Source organism: Mus musculus, chromosome 6 (assembly GCF_000001635.26).
Source record: "Mus musculus strain C57BL/6J chromosome 6, GRCm38.p6 C57BL/6J".
Lineage (NCBI taxonomy): Eukaryota > Metazoa > Chordata > Mammalia > Rodentia > Muridae > Mus > Mus musculus.
In genome coordinates this window covers 52,601,545-52,623,938 of record NC_000072.6, presented here as the reverse complement: position 1 = coordinate 52,623,938, position 22,394 = coordinate 52,601,545, and the positions used below count along the sequence as shown (strand labels likewise).

At 39.8% G+C, this 22,394-nt stretch overlaps 1 protein-coding gene across 1 annotated transcript in view; it reads left to right on the top strand.

The window, feature by feature from the left end:
- Hibadh (3-hydroxyisobutyrate dehydrogenase) overlaps positions 1-22,394 on the top strand; it is a 94,071-nt gene that overhangs the window by 16,362 nt on the left and 55,315 nt on the right. Inside the window, exons 3-4 of the mRNA NM_145567.1 lie at positions 979-1,088; positions 3,841-3,962. Coding sequence (NP_663542.1) covers positions 979-1,088; positions 3,841-3,962 — 232 coding nt within the window. The remainder of the gene's footprint in view (positions 1-978; positions 1,089-3,840; positions 3,963-22,394) is intronic.

The window sequence follows — 22,394 nt, the reverse complement described above, 5'->3', positions numbered from 1 at the left end:
CATCTCTCACTTCCCTAAATACGTGTTGCTTTGTTCCATCATTCTGTCTTTGCTTACCCACTCAATTAGCAGATGTAATTGAGGGATTCTAATTAGTTGGCTGCTAAAGGCTTTTGTGGCTAGTGTCAGATTGGAAATGAGGTTGGTTTCTTCCCCTCTATTTTTGAGTTGTTTCCAAATTTTGTCAGTTATTGTACTTTTAAAGTCATCATAGCAGTGGTAAGAGTATTTGAATGCCTTTGTTATATAAATCAGACATTGTTAATACATACCAAATGTATGCGGTCATTAGATATAGAGCAGTCGTGTCCAGTAGAGTGGTGACATTGCGGCTACTACTGTCAGTGTGTGTTTTTTCCAGACCTGTGAGTTTTGACACGACTTGATATATTTGAGGGGTTACCAGCATCCTGGCAAACCAAGCATCCCGAGAAGCAGATGCTTGGGCTGCAGGGCGCTGATAGACCACCTATGTGCTTGGCCGTTGGATGGTTTGGTGTTGCTGGCTCATGGGCACGAGAAGCTTGGGGATATGTGGTGTCCTAAGATCTGTGAGCTAATTTTTGGTACCCTGTAAGGGACTTTTGAAGGAGTTATCTGGATAGAACTAAATTTCTTTCCATGGAAGAGAACTTAAGGGGGCACCTGAAGTTCTCTGACATAGACTTCCAGGCTTATATCTTGGAGTGATCTAGAGATAGAGCTTCACTAGGAAGACAACTTGCCTTTGTTTTGCTTTGTATTTACTTCAGGGAAGTAGACATTTATGGGGGCTTTCTGTGAACCCCATGTTCTCCAGATAGTTCAGAAGAGGATGAAGACTCTAGCAGCCTCCATTTGTTCTTTATTTCACTGAGCTTTGTTACTGGTCATGATCTTGAACTTTTCCCAGTAAAGAGTTACAGATCCTGTCATGTTTGAGACCTGGGCACTGCTTACATTTGAATTAAACAATTCTCCTTTGTGATTTCTTTAAAGGTAGCATCCTCCCCAGCAGAAGTAGCCGAAAAGGCTGACAGGATTATCACAATGCTGCCCTCCAGTATGAATGCGGTAGAAGTTTATTCTGGAGCAAACGGGATTCTAAAGTATGTATTTCTCAAGGGTACAGTTTTTCTTGCTGTAGCTCTGGGTTTTACGTTGTTAAAGCTGCTAGGGCATTTAAACTCTATTGGTTAAATTTTCCTGTGCATTTTCTAATTTCATAAAGTGAACAGTGGTTTCCTGCTTACTGTGAAGAGTTAATTTTTGCACTAGAGTCAAGTATGTGACTTGCGGGACTCCCTCCTCCAGCCTTGCTTAACTTGCATTACACTTTCTCACTGGCAGAATGGTTAGGAGCCTTTTAAAGCTTGCATTCTAAATTGTACCTACTCTTTAAAACATGATTTTCTTCTGGTGTATAGAACTCCAGAAAAGGGACTCTGTGAAAAATAAAAGCAAACACTGAAAAGCACACTAACTTAAGACTTTATTATATAGTAAAACGTTATGGACTGTCCTCTGGGCTGGTCCATCTGCAGGGAGGACACGAGGAAGCTGGAATCTAGTGTTAGCAGTAGCCCTTTGGGTGACGTGTAATTCCCGTCAGTGTTTCCTACCAGTGTCTGGCTTCCCTGACACTGTAAGCCTGCTGGTGAATTGCTGCTTCCTGCCAAACCCTTGTGGTGTGGTTATGTCAGAGTGACAGTGGTTGCATTCCAGTTTCCGGCTTTCTGTTTTGTATTCCTAACTTACTTTGCTGTCGAGTTTAACAGAGAACTAGTACAAAGTCATGTGCCATGCAGACACTTGAGTCACCACACTGATTTCTAATAATGCTTGCTAAAAGAAAGGAAGATTTGCTTTGAGAAAAGCGTAATACAATGAGATTTGAGGTTTGGGAAACTAACACACTTGTAAGGAAAAGACATGTGGATATTAGACAGAAAACTGATAGGATAAATGTTTAGGCTTCAGGGGTTGGTAGAGTCAGCGGCCCCACAGTGTGGGTGGTCTTGAGGCGGCCTGGCTGACTCGCTACCCAGCCTGCTCCAGTTGTGCCCTGCTTTATTTCTCCAGGAAAGCTACTCAGACGTGTGCAGTGACACAACATTTACTAATATCCTTTACTTTGGAGCATGGTGGCCAGTTACCAGACCAGCTTTGTCCAGGGAGGGCTTAGGAAGAGTTTGGTTTCATATTAAACTCTAATTGCCCTCTCAGTGATGGTCCCCTTCTGCCTCCCCCACCATGTCTGGATTCTTTTTCTACACCCAGTGCATTGTTTTTAAGATTGTTAAAGGTGATAATACCATAGAAGACTGGTAGTTTTATTCATATTTTTTCTTTTACATAAAGTAAAACCTTTGTACTGAGGTGAGTTCTAGTAGCACTTGGCATGTCTCTTCTGTGGAGTCCACTCAAATACTCTGTTGGTTCTGTCTGAAATCTTCTTGAAAGAATTCTATGCACTGCTGTTTTCAATAGAAATATTTTATTTTCCTTTTTAGTGATTTATTTTTTAAACAGCAATTTCCCCATTTTCTGTTTTAATATTTCTATATATGGAGTTCTAATTTTCCAGTCTTGATTGTATATCCCCTGAGCGAGTAGACCTGTGGGAAGAACTTGAGGAAATATATAGCTGGTGAGATGGCTCTGGGTAGAACCCTTGCTGTGTAAATTGACTCCACAGAGTCCTCCACTGTCTTCCATGTGTACAATCAGAACACATCATTCGCACACACTAATAATAAATGAGAACTTCGGGAAATTTGCATACAATTGTTAGCTGTCATTCTTGATTCATATGTTTCTTTTTTATTTACTTTTGAGACAGACTCTTACGGTATTGCTTAGGTTGGCCTTGGACCCACCTTGTAACCCAGGCAGATATTGAACTTATAATCTTTCTACCTTACCTTCTCTGAGTATTTATTTAAGATTGTAGGCCTTGGACACCAAGACCAGGTAGGCAAATTCTAATGTAGGTCAGAGTTTTCTAGCCACTAGGGTAAGCACTGCCTTGTAGATAAAAGGGAACTGTTTCAGGTGTATGTTCTGCACTCGTAGTACAAAGAGAAATCTTTTATGATAAGGATGATAAAGGTTCATGTAAAATATCCATGATCCTGCTTCCATCTTTACCAATGTATACATTTTAATTTGCCACAAAACCCCCTAAATCTTGTCAAACTTCTAGATTCAATCCTTTATTTCCTTTTTCACCTGTTTAATATTTTGTTTTTAAAAAGTGTCTTATTAGGTCAGGAAGTAGGGAGGTGGAAGTGGATCTGGAGGCGTGATAGGGAAGTGGGATAGGATCAGGAAAGTGTTGGAGGAAGAGTGAGTCTGATCAAAATTAGTTATTTGAAAGTCTTAATAAAATGTTCTTTTAAAAAATGTTTCCATTGTTAAAAGAATATATCCTCTTGAAGCAAATAGCTATATTTTACTTGCTTATATTTATTCTTAGTGAAAATGATATGGGTATGAGAAATTTGCAGTATAGCTTACTAAAGACTTAAACTTTTTAAGACCCAGTGAATAAACCAATTCCCTTATGAAATTACTAGGGTTTCAAACTTGCTTACACTTTAACTTCACTGTGTCAGCATGGCCAGTGTACTTCACCTGATCCTAGGCTTTCCCAATTCGTTATCTGAATGAGTATGGGTTTACTTTGAACTGTAATTGATCTGAACTTGAGTAAATAAATGTAAGATTTGTCAACTGTTTCAGTACCAGGCCACAGGCCTCCTTGACGGTCTGGCTATTTTGACCTGATTCTGATTGTTGCTTAGTTGCATGAAGTACTCATTCAGTGTTGTAAACTTGAATATTTTCATTTATACTTAGAAAAGTGAAGAAAGGCTCATTATTAATAGATTCCAGTACTATTGATCCTTCAGTTTCAAAAGAATTGGCAAAAGAAGTTGAGAAAATGGGAGCTGTTTTCATGGACGCCCCTGTCTCCGGTGGTAAGTGCTGTCTAAAACACATGTGCACTGTGTCATATAGTTTTCTGCTTATCCAAAGTAGCTAGCTGTCCTGCTTTTGTGCCACCCAAGGTATTTACCATTGATTTCAGATGTGTAAAGATTCTTAGTCTCTCATTAAGATAACAACAGAACAGACTGGCATGATGTTTAGTGCTTTCACATACAGCACAGTAAGTTACCTGTAAATTCCTGTAAAGGTGTTAGAGCTTAGAAGAGTCACATGGTTTGGGTTGAGTTGTTGTGTGGTAGACAGATCACTGCCTAGAAGTTCAAGAACTGGGTCAGGGAATAATTAGTTTGGGGCTGGAACTGTAGTTGAGTTGGTTGAATGCTTGCCTAGTGCATATGAAGTCCTGGTTTGATCCCTAGCACTATGTAAACTACATGGGCTGGTACATGCCTGTACCCATCACCTGGTTGGCCGAGGCAGGAGAATTAGAAGTTCAAGTCCGTCCGTCAGTACATAGGCAGTTTGAAGCCAACTTAGAGTGACTGATGTCTTACTTCAAAAACAAACAAACAAACAAACAAACAAACAAACACAAACCATAACAAAACTCCAGCTTGGCTGACTCTACTGTTGGAAATTGAAAAAGTTATTTTAAAAAGGACAAAACAAGCCAGGCGTGGTGGCGCACGCCTTTAATCCCAGCACTTGGGAGGCAGAGGCAGGCAGATTTCTGAGTTCGAGGCCAGCCTGGTCTACAAAGTGAGTTCCAGGACAGCCAGGGCTATACAGAGAAACCTTGTCTCAACCCAAAACAAACAAACAAACAAACAAACAAACAGGACAAAACAAACCCATCCGACCTCTCAAGATATACGCGAGGCTCAAGTGGCTTTACAAGTGACTGTTATTAAAACATAAAACAAAGATTTCAGATTTCATGTGAATGTTTCCAGACAGTAGAAAATAAGGAAGGACTTTGCAATTGATTCCCATGAAAGATCTTTCAACTCTCTTATTAAAGCAGATCAAATCAGCAGGGAGAATGCTAGGTGGATTTCAGTCAGGAGTATAAAAGTTCAACCTTTAAAGACATAATTCATAGATCAAATCCAACCATAAATAAGAGAAATAAAACATTGCAAGTTCTGTGTTGCCTTTATGTATAGATGGCTTAATGTTGGAAAATCTGCAAATCTAATTTACCATGTAACATGGCGAAAGTTACATGATACATTTTGTGAGACGTCAAAGACTCACTAATGAAATTTTTAAAATTTAATTTTGTATCAGATAATAGCAAAAATGGGTGTGTGGGATGGTTGGTATGTGGGGATAGCAGGATTGCTGGTTTGGTAGGATTGTGGGTGTGATTTTCTGTCATTTCCAAAATTGCAGAAGTGTTCTTGTGTGTATTTCTGCTTATATATATGTAAACATAAGTATGCATTTGTAGCAGTAGGCAACAATAGCGATTTTATTCCAATTATATTAAATATAAGTTTGAACTTTTAAAAGATGAAAAGTAAAATATAATTTAATTCAGATTTTATTTTTTATAATTGGTTTTGATATAAAAATTATCTTCCAAACTTACTACTATTTGTTATTGATGTTGTTGTTGTTGCTATTTTGTTTACTTGTGATAGAGTCTTATGTATTAACCAGGGTGGCCTTGATTCCCCTGTCTCTACCTCCCAAACTAGAATTGCAGACATCCATTATCATGTTCAGCTTCATGTCATTTTTGAATGTAGGTGAAAGAATAATTAATTATTAGCCCTTCTTGTTACACTGAATTAGTTATGTAAGATTACAGTATAAAGATTTGTAGTGGTATTTAGTTACCTTAAAAATTAAAATTTATTATTAGTATGTGTGTATGACGTGTGTAGGTCAGAGGATGACTTTGTGGAGTTGGTCCATTCCTTCTGTCATCAGGTGAATTCCATTGGTCATGTCGTCAGGCTCTGTGGCAAATGCTTTCCTCACTGAGCCATCTCTAGGGCCTAGTTTTTAAAAAAGGTTTGTCAGTGTATACATGGTGTGTATGGTGTGTGTGTGTGTTAGTGTAACTGTGGGTATATGCGTGTGTGCACATGTGGAGGCTCTGGACTAATGTTGGGAGTCTCCTTCAGTGCATCAGGACCTTATTCACCGAGGTAAGGCTCCACAGAACCCAAAGCTCCTGATGCAGTGAGTGTAGCTAGCCAGGAAGCCGCATCTGCCGAAGTGCTAGGATGACAAGTGAGCTGCCATGCTCACCTGGTGTTTCCTTGGGTGCTGGGATCTGATCTCTGGTCCTCAAGCTTGCATAGCTTTATGCACTAAGCTAGCTCCCCAGCCTGATTCAGACATTTTGATTGGAAAATACTAATAATATTGGGGCTGTAAATACAATTAACAAACCAAACCATTCTTTCTTTGAATGGGATGATACACAAGTTCTTGCTAGGGATTCTCCTCTTTCTTCTTCCCATGGTGCCACAGTAACACTGGGACTAGAGATGTCTGCTACCTTTACCTGGAGCACTCAGCAGCAAAGTCATACAGTAAGAGAAGCAGTCAGCAGGGATGGGAGGAAAGCTGCACATTCTGACTCAGTACTGAGAAAGCAACTGATTAGGGAGTGAGCGATGGGGTCATAGCAACATTTCTCACAGTTGAGCAAACAGTCAACCATGCACAAACTGCCCAAAGGCTTAGGGAAGCTAGGTGGGTAAAGGACCGGGTTCCCATCCTCAGAACCCAGGAGTGTGAACGGTGGTGGTGGTAGGGAGGGGTACACATGCACGTGTGTGTGTGTGTGTGTGTGCATGCTCATGTGTGCTCGTGCATGTCCAGACCAGAGGTTGATAGTTCATATTTTCTTCCATTGCTCTCTTACTTTAAAAAGCCTTTGGTATTTCTATATATACACTTTTTTTCTCCTTCGCCATGTGGTCTCTGGGGATTAAACTTAGGTCAGGTGCTTGGTGGAAAGTGCTCTATCCACTGAGACATCTTGCAGGCCCACTTAATATTTTTCACATTGTTATTTATTTTGTGTGTGTGTTCACTTTCCTGTATCACATGTATGAAGGCAGAGGACAACTTGTGGGAGTCAGTTTTTCCACTGTGTGGATCCTGGGAATTGAACTCAAGTGGTCAGGTTTGGCAGCAGGCACCTTTACCCACCAAACCATCTTGCCAGCTCACTCAACCTTATTCTTTTGAGCTAGTTTGTCCCTGATTCTTTAGGAATCTACTTGTCTTTGCCTCTTCAGTATTGGGGCTTTTACTTGGGCCTGGGGATCCAAGTCAGAGCCTCATGCTGTCTCCTCAGTCAGAAATGGTCAGAAACATTCTTGTCTTCTCATGAAACAATGTTTGAGTCCTAGTACGACTGTGAATGCATCTGAACTTGTACTGTTATTGATGAAAAGCCTTGCATAGGTATATTTTGTGATAATTAATTGGTTTGACACTTGATCATTATGAGATTAATTACTATATAATAGCATCTTATTTATATTTATATGGTCCTTTCACAGATATTTTTAGGCATTTAATGTGATGGATTATTCTCATATTTATTATTTTTATATATAAATATGGTTTGTTGAAAATGACTCTAAACTAAGCACACTCGTGATCTCATCAGTAGGGAACCTGCGGCAGGATTGCCCTGAGACCCAGGTCAGAATGCGCAATTTAGAGACGCACTGTCTCAGAAGCAACAACAAAAAGATTGTGCTCTCTCAGTTAAATAAAGGATTATCTACCTGTGTGTCAAATAGACAGCCTTAAAAATTCATTATGTTTTAACCAAAGAAAACGAGGGAAGAGGGATGTGGGGGAAGAACAGTTTGATCAGTTTTGGAATATGGAGTACTTCGGGTCATTTGAATTAAACCTTAAATTTCTTCTTCCATTGTATCCCAGGCTTTACATCTGAATTAGAGGCTGCAGATGGATTTTGGGTCATTTCCTCTATTGCTCCTTATTGATTTTTTTAAAAAAAATTTGTTTGATGTATGTGTGTGTGTGTGTCCGTCCATATGCGCCCTAGTATGTATTTGAAGGTCAGGAGATAACTTTGGGGGTTTGCTCTCTCATCCCACCATGTGAAAACTTAGGTCAGGTTAGCTTACTGAGCAGTCTGGCTGGCCACAGTCTATTTTTGAGACAGAGTCTTTACTAAACCTGGATCTTTGCATTCCAGCTGGCCAAATCCCTGGCAACCTCCTGTCTCTGCTTCCCTGAGCTTGAGTTACAGATGTCTACTGCAACGTGTGACTTTTACTTTGGTGCTGGAGTTTAGAACTTGGGTCCTCATGCTTCTGCAGCAAGCTATTTAACCCACTAAGCCATGTTGCCATCCCCCCATGGGGCGGGGGGAAGTGTTTTAACTAAAATATATTTAAATAGATTTATATAAGGATATAAATACAAATAGAAATGAGACAGTATCACAATTTCTATTAGCATTTTAAATAAAAGAGAATTTTTACAGTTCAGATGATTGAAATGGAGTAGCATTTGGAGGTGTGGGTTAATCTCCCCCACCCAGTACTTCTATTTCTTACTAAGTAATACTCTTTTTTAAAATTTATTATTTTTTAATTAGGTATTTTCTTCATTTACATTTCCAATGCTATCCCAAAAGTCCCCCATACCCTCCCCTTCCCCCCCCACTCCCACTTCTTGGCCCTGGCGTTCCCCTGTACTGAGGCATATAAAGTTTGCAAGACCAATGGGCTTCTCTTTCCACTGATGGCCGACTGGGCCATCTTCTGATACATATGCAGCTAGAGACACGAGCTCCCGTGTACTGGTTAGCTCATAATGTTGTTCCACCTATAGGGTTGCAGTTCCCTTCAGCTCCTTGGGTACTTTCTCTAGCTCCTCCATTGGGGGCCCTGTGATCCATCCATTAGCTGACTGTGAGCATCCACTTCTGTGTTTGCTAGGCCCCAGCATAGCCTTACAAGAGACAGCTATATCTGGGTCCTTTCAGCAAAATCTTGCTAGTGTATGCAATGGTGTCAGCATTTGGAGGCTGATTATGGGATGGATCCCTGGGTATGGCAGTCTCTAGATGGTCCATCCTTTCATCTCAGCTTTAAACTTTGTCTCTGTAACTCCTTCCGTGGGTGTTTTGTTCCCAATTCTAAGAAGGGGCAAAGTGTCCACACTTTGGTCTTCGTTTTTCTTGAGTTTCATGTGTTTTGCAAATTGTATCTTATATCTTGGGTATTCTAAGTTTCTGGGCTACTATCCACTTATCAGTGAGTACATATCATGTGAGTTCTTTTGTGATTGGGTTACCTCACTCAGGATGATGCCCTCCAGGTCCATCCATTTGCCTAGGAATTTCATAAATTCATTCTTTTTAATAGCTGAGTAGTACTCTATTGTGTAAATGTACCACATTTTCTATATCCATTCCTCTGTTGAGGGGCATCTGGGTTCTTTCCAGCTTCTGGCTATTATAAATAAGGCTGCTATGAACATAGTGGAGCATGTGTCCTTCTTACCAGTTGGAACATCTTCTGGATATATGCCCAGGAGATGTATTTCAGGATCCTCCGGTAGTACTATGTCCAATTTTCTGAGGAACCACCAACTGATTTCCAGAGTGGTTGCATGGATTGGCAGGATCAATATAGTAAAAATGGCTATCTTGCCAAAAGCAATCTACAGATTCAATGCAATCCCCATCAAAATTCCAACTCAATTCTTCAACGAATTAGAAAGGGCAATCTGCAAATTCATCTGGAATAACAAATCCTAGGATAGCAAAAACTCTTCTCAAGGATAAAAGAACTTCTGGTGGTATCACCATGCCTGACCTAAAGCTGTACTACAGAGCAATTGTGATAAAAACTGCATGGTACTGGAATAGCGACAGACAAGTAGACCAACGGAATAGAATTGAAGACCCAGAAATGAACCCACACACCTATGGTCACTTGATCTTTGACAAGGGAGCTAAAACCATGCAGTGGAAAAAAGACAGCATTTTCAACAAATGGTGCTGGCACAACTGGGGTTATCATGAAGAAGAATGCAAATTGATCCATTCCTATCTCCTTGTACTAAGGTCAAATCTAAGTGGATCAAGGAACTCCACATAAAACCAGAGACAGTGAAACTTATAGAGGAGAAAATGGGGAAAAGCCTTGAAGATATGGGCACAGGGGAAAAATTCCTGAATAGAACAGCAATGGCTTGCACTGTATGATCGAGAATCGACAAATGGGACCTCACTAAGTAATATTCTTAGGAGTAACAAAGATCACTCCCCTCTCCTTTTCCCAGGCCGTGAAGTAGCAGGGTGAAGGTTTTCCCTAGGTTGGGTTTTATGTTTATTAAACCCAACAGAAATGACTTCTGTATACATTTTTATTAGAAGCAAAGCAATTGTGACACGTGACTCACAATGCAACCAGCCATTTCATACTTTGGCATGATTGAATTTTCTGGATTCTTTTAAAAAAGCTTCCAAACCATACATGTCCTTTCCAGATCTCATGTTCTTTGGGGGTTTCTGAGCTTTAATTCTCTTTTCCCTCATTTTAGGGTATATATATATATAAATATATACATATGTATATGTATATGTATATGTTATATATATAATGTGTGTGTATCAAGTCTTTTTTTTAAAACAAAACAAATTCTTTGATTAAATACTGCATATATATACATTCACGTTCATCCATTCCCGTCCTTGTGCTTTTCAGGCACTGGGAAGGGAGGAAGAGGAAGTAAACACTGAGCTGATAGATAGCACCCAGCTTAAGAGATAGAACCTCATTATTTATTACCCTCAAAGTTCTTGTTTTAAAAATACATCTTTTTAATTAATACTTGTCCATAATTATGGGAGCAGTGTGACATTTCAGTGTTAGTGTTACAGTTCTCATCAGATCCACGTAACTGCAGTGCCTGTCACCTAAGACACTGATGTTTGTCCGCACTCCTCCATCTTCACTCTGACTAGATAACCAGCGTCCTGAACTTTACATCTTATTCTCCTGCTTTTCTTTAGAGTTGAGTTCATATATTCTTAACCTCCAAATGGTAGTTTTACGGTTTTTCATGATTTGGAACATTCTAGAAATGGAATCATCATTCTGTAACTGGCATGTTGCTTTCTGCTCTGTTCCTGAGTTGTCATGTGTGTTGTTAGAAGAGGCATTAGTCTGTCCAGTTCTTTGTGAGAATCAGAAAGAGCTGTCTTCTCAGTACTGAAACACTCCTAGGTAAGCCTGCGGAGTCTGGGTTGTCTTTGAAATAAGAGATTGCTATAAAATCCAGGCTGGCCTAAAACTTGGTAACTTCCTGCCTCTGTCACTGTGGCTGGAATTACTATAGTGGTGGCACATGCTGTACCACCACACTCAGTTCCAGAGGTACTTAAAAAAAAAAGCCACTCTTGTTTGGACAAATGTCACCCTACAACAGGGTTTATGGTCTGTCAAACAATGTGGATTGAATGTCAGCCTCTACTTATCCCTTTGGTTAAGTGAGCACATATAATACATGAATGTTTTGCTGTTACATACTTATTACTCGTAGTTCATTAATTTTAACTGCTATGTGATGGTCTATATAAATAACCATACTCCAGCCTTTCTACTATGATGAACGTTTGGATTACTTCCAGGGCTTTAAAAAATTATACAGTTTTTTATACATCACGGGAGCCTGCCCTTTCAGTCTGTCTAGTATAATACTGGAACATTGTTAGTGTCCAATAAATGTTTAAAATTTTAGGCTGAATTCAAGTGGAAAAACAACTATGAAAAACAGACAGGATAGTGGTGGTCCCCCCTTTATCAAGTGAAAATAATACACAGAGATGTTAAGTAACTTATTTCAAGCTTGTACCTGTTTGGTAGGAAAGCTGAATATGAGTGTGATATTTACTTCACAGTTATTATAACACAGCTGTGTTTAGAAACTTTCTCAGTGTCCTTAATTTGTTGCAAGTAGAAATAAAAGTTGTTAAATCAAGAATGCTCTTTAGAGTGTGAACTCATTTCTCGGCTAAAATAGCAAATAACTGATGTGGTGCGCTGTTACAGTAATGACATTGAATGACTGATCTTTAGTATCTCTCCTGTTTCCACTCCTGAAATGGATTGGCCTTAACCGTATGGCATGCTTTGTACAGTGATTCATTAAATGTTTTAGACAAGGAGATTTGGAAGCACTTTGAACACTAAAATGTGCCTCTTTCTATGTGGGATTCTTCCATCAACACAGCAGCCTGATCCAGCTTGTATAGGCACACAAAGAATGGGTGAGTGTGGGTCTGCCATCTTGACCATCCTGCCCTAGTCGGCGTGCCAGATGACTGCAACCTCACTGGTCACCATGGACCTGACCAGCAATGCACTGTCCAATAGGCTCAGTGCAAATTGCTTATCTATACAATTGTGAGAAAGTAAAAGTCATGGCATTTGAGTACATGATAGACCCAGTTGAGTCAGGTAACCAAGATACTTGTCCAGGATTTGTTAGCAAGCTGGAGAAAGTGATTCTGTATAGAAATCTGTTTGATTGTAGTAAATAGTTCTTTAACCTTGTCTCTATATTTCTGATCACTAATGAGTATGTTACTTGGCAAGTTGTTATGAAATACCCACATTTGCTCAGATCTGATGAAGTAGTTGGTAAATGTCAATAGAGGTTACTATGCTTTTTCATGAGTGTTGTGGTTAAGTAGTGTGTCCAGCTTTTAAGTGTCTCTTCTGCTCCTAGAATGGACATTTATTATTAGAAGGAACCTTATGAATTACTGTAGTCTGACTCTATTATTTTATAGATGGAAAAATGAGGTTCAAAACCACTAAATGACTTGCCTGGGGCTTTCTGGGTGGTTAGCAAACCTGGGAACAGGATTCCCGTCTCTAGGTCAGGTTGGCTTTTCTTTTATCTGCCAGAGCTCCTTCCTTTTAGTGGTATCTGGGTGTCTTCTCTTTGTCCAGAACCTTGTCCTTGTCATGGCAGTCTCTTTCTGATAGCTTTTTTTCTGACAATTTGTCTTCCCCACAGCTAGTTCTGTCTGCTACTTACTCTCTGGTAGGTACTGTCACATCTTGAGAACCTAAAGGGAACTGCCTTGTCTTCTAACCCCTAGAGGCCAGCTTCTAACCTGAGCCGGGCTTTCCATTTCTTCTGCAGTCACTTAGGAGAAATTGGTTGAGAAAACATTATTGTGTAATTTGAAGAACTGAAAGTTCTGACCCATCCTACTAATTAGTTGGAGAGTGACCTGTGTTCTCAGAGAGCATGAAGTGGAAACTTAAGAGTTCTTTGGAAAGTCAGTTGTGTTGGAAGGTGTTTTGCTGGGGCAAACATGTGAAGGAGCATTTTCCTGAAATGGACACAGGTGGAGGACTAAGGCAGACTTGTGAAGGAACATTTCGCTGAAGCAGACACAGGTAAAAGGAGATGCTGCTAAAGCAAACACATGAAAGGACACATGATGAAGGGGGCCTTTGCTAACAACACGCATGTATTGGTCCGCCTTACACTGTGTAGTTGAGCATTTGTTGAGATTCCATAGAGAGAAACACACCAAAAAACTTCTGGTAGTGTGCTGTAGTTCATTGCCACTTCCGTGGACTTGGGCGGATTGGCAGATGGATGTCAGTTGAGACAGACACATGTACTGAGGCAAGACATGTGATGTTTGAAGGGTATAAATGTAGGACTTCACAGTCATTGATGGAGGCTGAGTTTGGCTTGTATAGAGCTAGCAGTGCAACACTTGTGGGTCTGGTGTCTTTGCTGAGTCTTCGCTTCCCTGAGAGAACTCTTGGCATTCCTCCTGGTCCCTCCTGCTCACCCGAGCTGAGGCTGAGGCTTGGCTGTCTCTGCTAGGTAGTGGCACTGCTGCTGATTCATGTTGGCTAGCTCGACCCTATCTGTGAAGAGTTTGTGAGTGGATCAAGCTGCCTCTGCTAACCTGTGAACTGAACTGCTGCTTTCCAGACAACACATATCCTTTCTTTCCCACTACCTCTGCTGGGTGGTGGGCTAGAAGGGAGCTTAAAGTGTTTAAGAGCCATCATTAAAAATAGGTTTTGAAAAAATTAAAGTTGCAACAGAATGAGTGGGTTGGAACCGGTTTGGGGAGCTTTTCCTGTTTGAGATTACTAGCTAGCTCCTGGTGCTTACTCAAGCCTGCAGAGGAAGAAGTAAGTGCTTGATATGACCGGGACGTGACCCATTCCCAGACATAAACCCTTGGGGGTTGGACAGGATTGGGCCTGAAAGCTGAAGGACAGAAAAGATTGTTTATTTTGCAGCAGTTGAGCTATGTCCACTTCTTTCTTTTGTGCATAGCATAGCATCTATTCCATTACTAGGACTACTGTATTACATTTATGTGCTTGTTTCTTCTCTTAGACTTGGACGTGTGTAGGCCTTATTTAGAAAAATAAAAAAAATTTATATCTCCAGTATATATTCTTTTATTTATTTATTTATTTATTTATTTATTTTCGAGACAGGGTTTCTTTGTGTACCCCTGGCTGTCCTTGAACACACTCAGTAGACCAGACTGGCCTCGAACTCAGAAATCTGCCTGCCTCTGCCTCCCGAGTGCTGGGACTAAAGGCGTGCACCATCACGCCCGGCTTTCCAGTATATATTCTTAGTGGACATTTAATAAAAACTTAATGAAGAATCAATCAGTTCTTTCTTTCTTTTCTTCATGCTTTACCAAGCTACCTGCTGATTCATATATATATGATGCTGGGAATCAAACATATGACTTTCTCTACCATTGAGCCCACATCCTATCCCTTTTCAAGATGGTGGTGGGCCTCTTGCCTAACGTTCACAAGGCCTGGGATTACAATAAGTAAGTAAAATAAAAATATTTAAAGATTAATGTTGAACATTTTGGGTTTTCCTGCAGTCATTCCTCATTCTTAAACTGTAGTATTCAGAATAGTGTAAAGAGGAATACTTTCATGAAGTTTAGAATGTAGGAAAACATGTAATAATTTGTATAGTTGCAAAGTGTACGCTAATGTAGCAGCATTCCCAGGAGCTGTGCAGAACAGGATCTCCTCTGCAGCACTTTCCACACTAGCCAGTTGCCATGAAGAGGCACGTCTCCCTGAGCTGTTGGCTGTTCCTGTTCTGATTTTTCCTTCATATGCTGGTATGCATATTTATAGAGAAACCAACACTGCATTTAACTTACACAGCTGATTCTATGTTACCTGAAAGAGTGTTGAGTTTGGAAATGGAAAATGTATGTTAAAGATAAGTTCTGAAATCCTCAGATGATTTCTGTAATATCCCATGTGAAATACTGGAATTTAGGTTTAAATTTAACAGTTCTTTAGCAAGTATTTTTAGATTTTTTAAAAAACATTTTATTTACCTTGGTGTTCTGCCTCCATGGATGTCTGTGTGACGGTGTCAGATCCCCTGGCACTGGAATTACAGACAGTTACGAGCTGTCATGTTGATTTGAACCTGGGTCCTTTGAAAGAACAGTCAGTACTTTTAACCATTGAACCATCGCCTCAGCCCCCAAGAAGTATTTTTTAAACAAAGAACGAAAGTTGGTCTGTTCACACCATTCTCTTACCACTGTTATCCCTGTTAGTAAATTGTCTTAAGGAAGGACAAATCTCAGTACCAGGGGCTGGAAAGCCGGCTCAGGAGGTAAAACATTTGCTACAAAGGCACAAAGGTCAGAATTTGAATTTCCAGAACCCACATAGAGTTTAGGTGCAGTAGCACATGTGTATAATCCCAGAACACCTAAAGCAAGATGGGATGTGGAGACTGGAGAATCCCTGGAAACTCATGGGCTGGCCAGCCCCGGGCCCTGTCTCAGACAAGGTGATGCTGTCCTCCTGGCTTTTGTAGGCATGCTGTTGAATACAAGCACTCATACACGCACAGACACACACACAGACACACACACACACACACACACACACACACACACTGAAAAGAAAGTGGAGAGTGAGTGAAGGTCTAAGACCTCTAATGTCAACTCTGGCCCACTCCACACACGCAATAACTCATGAAATTTACACTTCTTATCTGCATGCACACAAAAAGGAAAGGTTACATTTCCTTCAACAAAATAGCTTACAATTCAAAGTACTGTGTTTATATAATTTTATATGATTGTATATTGCTTTATGCTTGCATATTCTTGCTCTGTATTATGTTGGTAATACTTTGACCACAAGGGACATAACCCACTTTCCTTTTCATACAGTAACTGTTTAGTAAGTTCTTGTTACATTTCAATATGCTTTGGATACTAGGGCTTCGGCTTTTCTTCTTGGAGCCTATGTTTATGGGGATAGGAGTAAGCAAATAAAGGGAATCTCAATAATTAGTGCCTTTAAATAAAAGTACTAACTAGGGAGATGGAGACTAATGGGAGGCCCTTTTCTGTAGAGTGAAGGATGGTCTTTCTCAGGAAGTAACATTTAATCAGAGGAGTGAGTGTAGAGACCCAGGAGAGTATTGTGTTTGAGGGGAGGGGACTGCTCTCTACAGGTTCCTATGTGTGAACAAGCTGGGATGATTGTGGAGCCTTTATCATTCTAGCATTAGGGTACTTGGTTGATGGGTTAATAGTAACTTACTTGATTACCATTTCTTACACCGGCCTTTATTTAACACTTTGTGGTTATTAAAGTAAAGCTAACCAGGCCTGCTATTAATTAATTAAACCGTGATTACCTATCTCAAGCACGCTACTGTAATCTCTTTATTCTGTGCAAATCATGCCTTCCTTTATGAGACTTGGAGTCATCATGTGATATCAATGTCACTGCGTCACACCACTGTGGGTTCACGGGTGTCTTTGTGTGGGGTGAATGGATTTGTGGTCACAGTCTTGGTTCCTGTTTAACAGGAACTCATTTTTGGCGTTCATATGCCAGATATGAAGCAAATTTAAAGTCATTCTTTATGTCTAATGACCAGGTTCACAAGCTGCTAGAGCAGCATCATCATGGTACTTAACTGTGCTTAAGTGATTGCCTAGGGATGGGTGTCTGTAGGTTTGCAGAGAGAACTTGAGATGAAGCAGCTTTGAAGTGGCACTTGCAGTTCGCTCCAGGCTTCCCGTGCTGCCAAGCCTGAATGACACACTTAACTCTATTGTTTCATTTAGGAGTTAATGTCAAAATTAAATAACTGCACTTGTGTGTTTGTGTAACAGTTCCCTACCAGGAAACCTGATTTTATATTCTACTTGCCTGGGTTCTGTTTTAGTAATTGAGATGTTCTTAGACTGTGAAGTAGTAAGCACAAAAACCCATTAAAGAGTTGCCCTTAAAGTACCAGACTTGCAGGCTGTATCTCAATGAAAGTTTCATGTAGTCTCCATTCTTACTTAAAAACCTAGTGTGCAGTCGTGGCCTTTACTCTTACTGAACTGGATACTACTGTTTTTCCACTAGATCTGTATCTAATTTATAGTAAAGGGACCACAAAACCAAAAATCATTTCTGTTTTGGCACCTAGCGCTATTATAGTTAAGCGTCTGATGGCATTTCGGTCACAGCGTTTTCTTAGAAAAGTTTACAACCTGGCAGTCTTTCTTGGCTTTAGGCTGAAACGGTGCTATTTCTGTTTCAAAGCAAATTCTTTTATCAAATTTCATAGACCTGAATGTGTCTGCTGTGCTGAGGGAGAGGGACGATTGATCGTAGCAGTTCTTTCCCTGATGCCCTCACATATGATTTAGTTACAGGGCATGCTGTGTGTGGTGGTAGTATTTTCTTTAAGAAATGTTTTACATCTGTTTATTCATTTTGTGTGAGGCATGTTTGGGCATGTCCCTAGTGCCACAACCTGTATTGGGAGCCCAGAGCAGCTTGGTAGAGTTGTTTCTCTCCTTCCACTCTGTGGGTCCAGGGCATGAAGCTCAGGTTGTGAGACTTGCCATTGAGGCCTCTCACTCCTTGAGCTACTACTCAGTAAGAAGTTTCATTATGCAAGATAAATGAGTTCTAGAAATCTGCCGTTACACTACAGTGCTTGTAGTTATTTGTTAAGGTGGGGACCAGAGAGTGTGCGATGTAAGCATGACAACTATAGTTCAGATCTTAGTGCTGACATACAAGCTGGCTATAGTCCTGCACAGACCTGTGGGCTGAGGGGGAGACATGATCATTGGGGCCTGCTGGCTGGAAAAAAAAATGTGAGTTCCAGGTTCAGTAAGAGACCCTGTCTCAAGGAAACAGGGTAGGAGAGATGGAGGAGTACACCCAACACTCTCCCCTGGCCTCTGAGCCTTGGTATCTTTCCCCACACATGAGTGTACATACAGAAATAAATAAAAGAAAAAGGAATATTAAAGAGCAAGATTTATTGGCTTAGGCCTGTAATTCTAACATTCTGGAGGCAGAGATAGGAGGATGTGACTTCCAGGTCAGCCCAAGCTACATTTGAGACCCCATCTCAAATAAAAACAAACAAACAAAACATAACAAGACAAAAGAAGCCAGTAGTGATCGCAGTATGCGCCTTTAATCTTAGCACTCAGGAGGCAGAGGTAGAGGAAGGTGGATCTCTAATTTAGAGGCTAGCCTGGTCTACACAGTGAGTTCCAGGGTAGTAAGGGCTGTACAGAGAAGCACAGTCTCGAAAAAAAAAAAAAAAACACAACAACAACAACAAAAAACCCCCAATAAACAAAAAGATTGAAAGGCAGGTCTTTCATTTGGTGTTGCTACTGCAAAACAGCAGCAATAAGGCCCAAAGATGAGGCAGCTTTGGAGATAAGGGTCCTTACCATGATAACAGTGGTAGGCTTATGGGTGTATGCTTATTTCCACACTGGTCACAGTTTATATGTTCAATAAGTGTGCATTTTGGTATATCAATTATCATTCATTAAATAAAGCTATGTTTTATTCGGAAATAAGTTTGTTAAATTTACATAGGTCTCTTGTTTTTACTCTTCTCTAAGACAGTGTTTTACTCTCATCAGGCTGGCCTTGAATTTACTGCATCCTGCTTCAGCCTGAGAGACGGAGTTATAGGTATGACATACCACACCTGACTAGGCTTCCTTCCTCCAAGAGTTATACTGCTGTTGCAGTTTCTTTAAAGTTACTCTCTAATTGGAAACTCTCATCTTTACTAACTAAATGTAAAAATATGTTGTAGCATTTGACTTTAGAATGAGAGCCTTGAGTTACTCTTTTCAAAAATATTAAATAAAATCATAGTACTGTTCTTGGTCATGTTTAGATACTTAAAGTTTTAGTAGCTCAGATAGTTAAAATATACGTAAACTTTGGTAACCAACTTCATTTCCTTAGAAATTTCTTAAGATTCATTTAACAGAGTACACAAACTTGAGTTAATTATGTCATTTCATTCTCTGAAATTTTTATTATAACCCTGTATCCATTAAGTATCCTTTTTGTGCCTCGAGGTTTTCTACAATTTGCACAGGTAGTTCAGAAATATTTGTAAATACATTTCCAGGGTTTATTTGAAATGAGCTCTGAAGTGGTGCCCATAAAAATATTTTCATATTTTTTGGCATACTGTGAGTGTATTGCAATAGCTGGTGTAGTCCCCTCTGAGTTTTAAGTTCTTTGTTTGTTTTCAAGACAGGGTGTCTCTGTGTAGCCCTGGCTGCCCTGGAACTCACTCTATAGACCAGGCTTGGCCTCAAGCTCAGAAATCCACCTGCCTCTGTCTCCTAAGTGCTGGGATTAAAGGCGTGTGGCACCACTGCACGGCGAGTTTTAAGTTCTTAATGCAATGAAACAGGACTACTGACTGTACACACGATAGCACAATTCAGAAGCTCAGATAGTTTGCATCTTGAGACAAGAATGGGAGGAGATATTGACAGCAGAGTGGTTGCTCAGAGTCTCCATTATTGCTATCACTCTCCATTGCTACGGCCGTCACTGTTACTAGTACTCTTCTTCCATTCCGTACACGTATTCTTTCATTTCGGGATTCCTTCCTCTCTAAATCTGAAGGCTATATTTGAATTGTGTTGTAATTTTCAGTTAAACACCCACTCGCTGCAGCAGTTGCTCCTGGCCAGCGCCTGCCAATGGTGGAGGGACCAATGGTGTTCTTACATTGCTGTGGTGGGAGGCACATCAGTAAGGCAGGGGTCCTGCCTGGAGGGATCCTGGGGTATTTTAAATGTCTTTTCATTGCCATTCAGGATGTAAGTCAGACCAGACGCAGTTGGGTCTGCTCACACAGTTAGGAGTGCCTACTTCTGTTTATGTAAGACTGAAGTAGATTTAGCAAATAAGTCTGGAGCAGTTGCTTGTGTATAATATATTATTCCTCAATGTTATTGATTTCTAAGCACCATGAAATCAGTTCTGTTTGCTTTACATAGCCTTATTTTGTTAGATCTGGGTGTAGCACTTTGGGAGAGGTGAGAGAAAAGATGGATTTGAGAATTTGATAAGGGCCTTGTTACTATGAAAATAGTTATTTTCTTGAGATGTCTGATTTTCACAAAGTAATTTGATAATGTTGGCAGATAAAAAGTACCTGAAGTTAAGTTTAAATTAGTCTCTTTGTATTTGCCACACAGTTGTAGGTTTTTCCTTTATTCCTTTGAGTGTTCTATTTGGGAATTTGCCTACAGATTTTTATGATAGTTTTTTTCCTTTCTGCTGGGACAGGAACAGTGGGCATGTCTGCTCTTTCCTTACTCACAGGGATTTCAGCCTGAACTGATGGTGGACTGTTGTTTTGTATTTAGCTCAAATTACCATCAAGGATATGAAAACTAGATGTTTTGTGTGGTTTTGTTTTGCTGCCCTCATTGGGGAATGTCAGCGTCGTGGCTGACACTGCTTTGTTGGGTTAAAGCTATTGTCACCATATCTGTTTATCCCTCACTGACTCTGAGAGGACATGATTCTTAGAGATTTTAAAAATAAAACAATATAAAGCCTGGCACACAAGTAACTTTAGCATTAATAAATTTTATTGCTTCTAATTCTTTTAAATTTGAGAGTAATATTTGTTTTCAAACAGCTAACATTTTTTAATATACTAAGAGTAGAAAAATAGTCTTGGCAGACACTGTAATAGGTAATTGGCTTTTCTCGCCAAGATAGGTTTATAAAACTTTCTGAAAATAAAGAAATAGAGGGAAAATATTTTTTCTTTTTTACTAATGACATATTAACCCTTTGTTGTAGGTTATAGAATGTCTTCATTTAGCATTCTTTTGTTAGATAAACAGCTCAAAAAAAGAATAGTTTATTTCTTGTAAACACTCAGATTGTTGAAAGAACTATTTTGATTTAAAATCCTGTGTAGAGATGAGATTTTTCTAAAATTCAGAAATAATTTTAAGAAAGACATAATAGTAACTATGTAACTGACTTTTGGACCTGGGATTTGTAATAGCAAACTTTGAATTAGTACTTAAAAATATTTGATGATATCTCACGGTCTTTAATTGGTTTGAACTTTGATATTCTTATTAGTACTCATATAAAAACAAGTTTGCATGATCCAACATCTACATCTTAGACCTTGCACTCTGTCTACGCTGCAACAGTGAGGCTAATGGGAAGGAGTCCATATCTGACTCAGAAGAAGCAGGCTCATTGCAGGCTTGAATAGGGTGGCAAGACCAACCAGGACTCCAAGCTTGTGGGAAGGGAGAGAAAAGCTTTGCCCTTCTCTGTTCGGCTGCTGGGTTTGTACTGAAAACTGTAAAGTTAAACTTTTTGGAATCGTTACTATCCCAAGTGGGAATATAAACTATATTGAACAAAATTTATTTAGCTTGTTAAAAAGTCAACATAAAACTGTGGTTAATTAGTTTATATTATTACATCACTTATAGTAGAGGCTCAAACTAGTACCCAGTAAGAGGAGCTGCCTCAGGTGAGCTGCCCGATGTTTGTATGGGGCTTTAAGATAATGATGAGTTTAAATTCCCTCTTAGAGCTAAGTGAGAATAAAACTAGAGGCAATAAATATTCTTGGCCAGGGCCATTAAATGAAAAAGCTGGGAATTCTCCAGCTCTTGACTTAAATTGTTTGTTTATCAGCTGGCGCCTAGTCTGGAGTCAAGAGCTGGAGATGTCTATCTGTGACAGAACTTTGAAACTCTTGCAGGACACTTTCATTTCAGCTGAAGGTAACTTGAGTTTATAGCTTTGGCTTTAAAGATTACTAATGATTTACTCATTTCCTTACTATTTAACCAGAGTGGACTTTTTCCCAGGAAGGGATCTGTGTTTATTTAGGGCTTTTGTCTGCGGAGGGATTAAAAGGCAGCCCACCAGCATTGTGAACTTGATGGTAATAAAAGGTCACCAAAACACACCATAAAAACATTCTTACCATGGAATTAATTATACAGTGTAATTTTACAAAGCAACTTGGTTACCCCAGCCTTATCCCCCTTCCTAAACATTCTCTTATTTGAAATGAAAACTTAAGTACAAAATTGCTTTGTG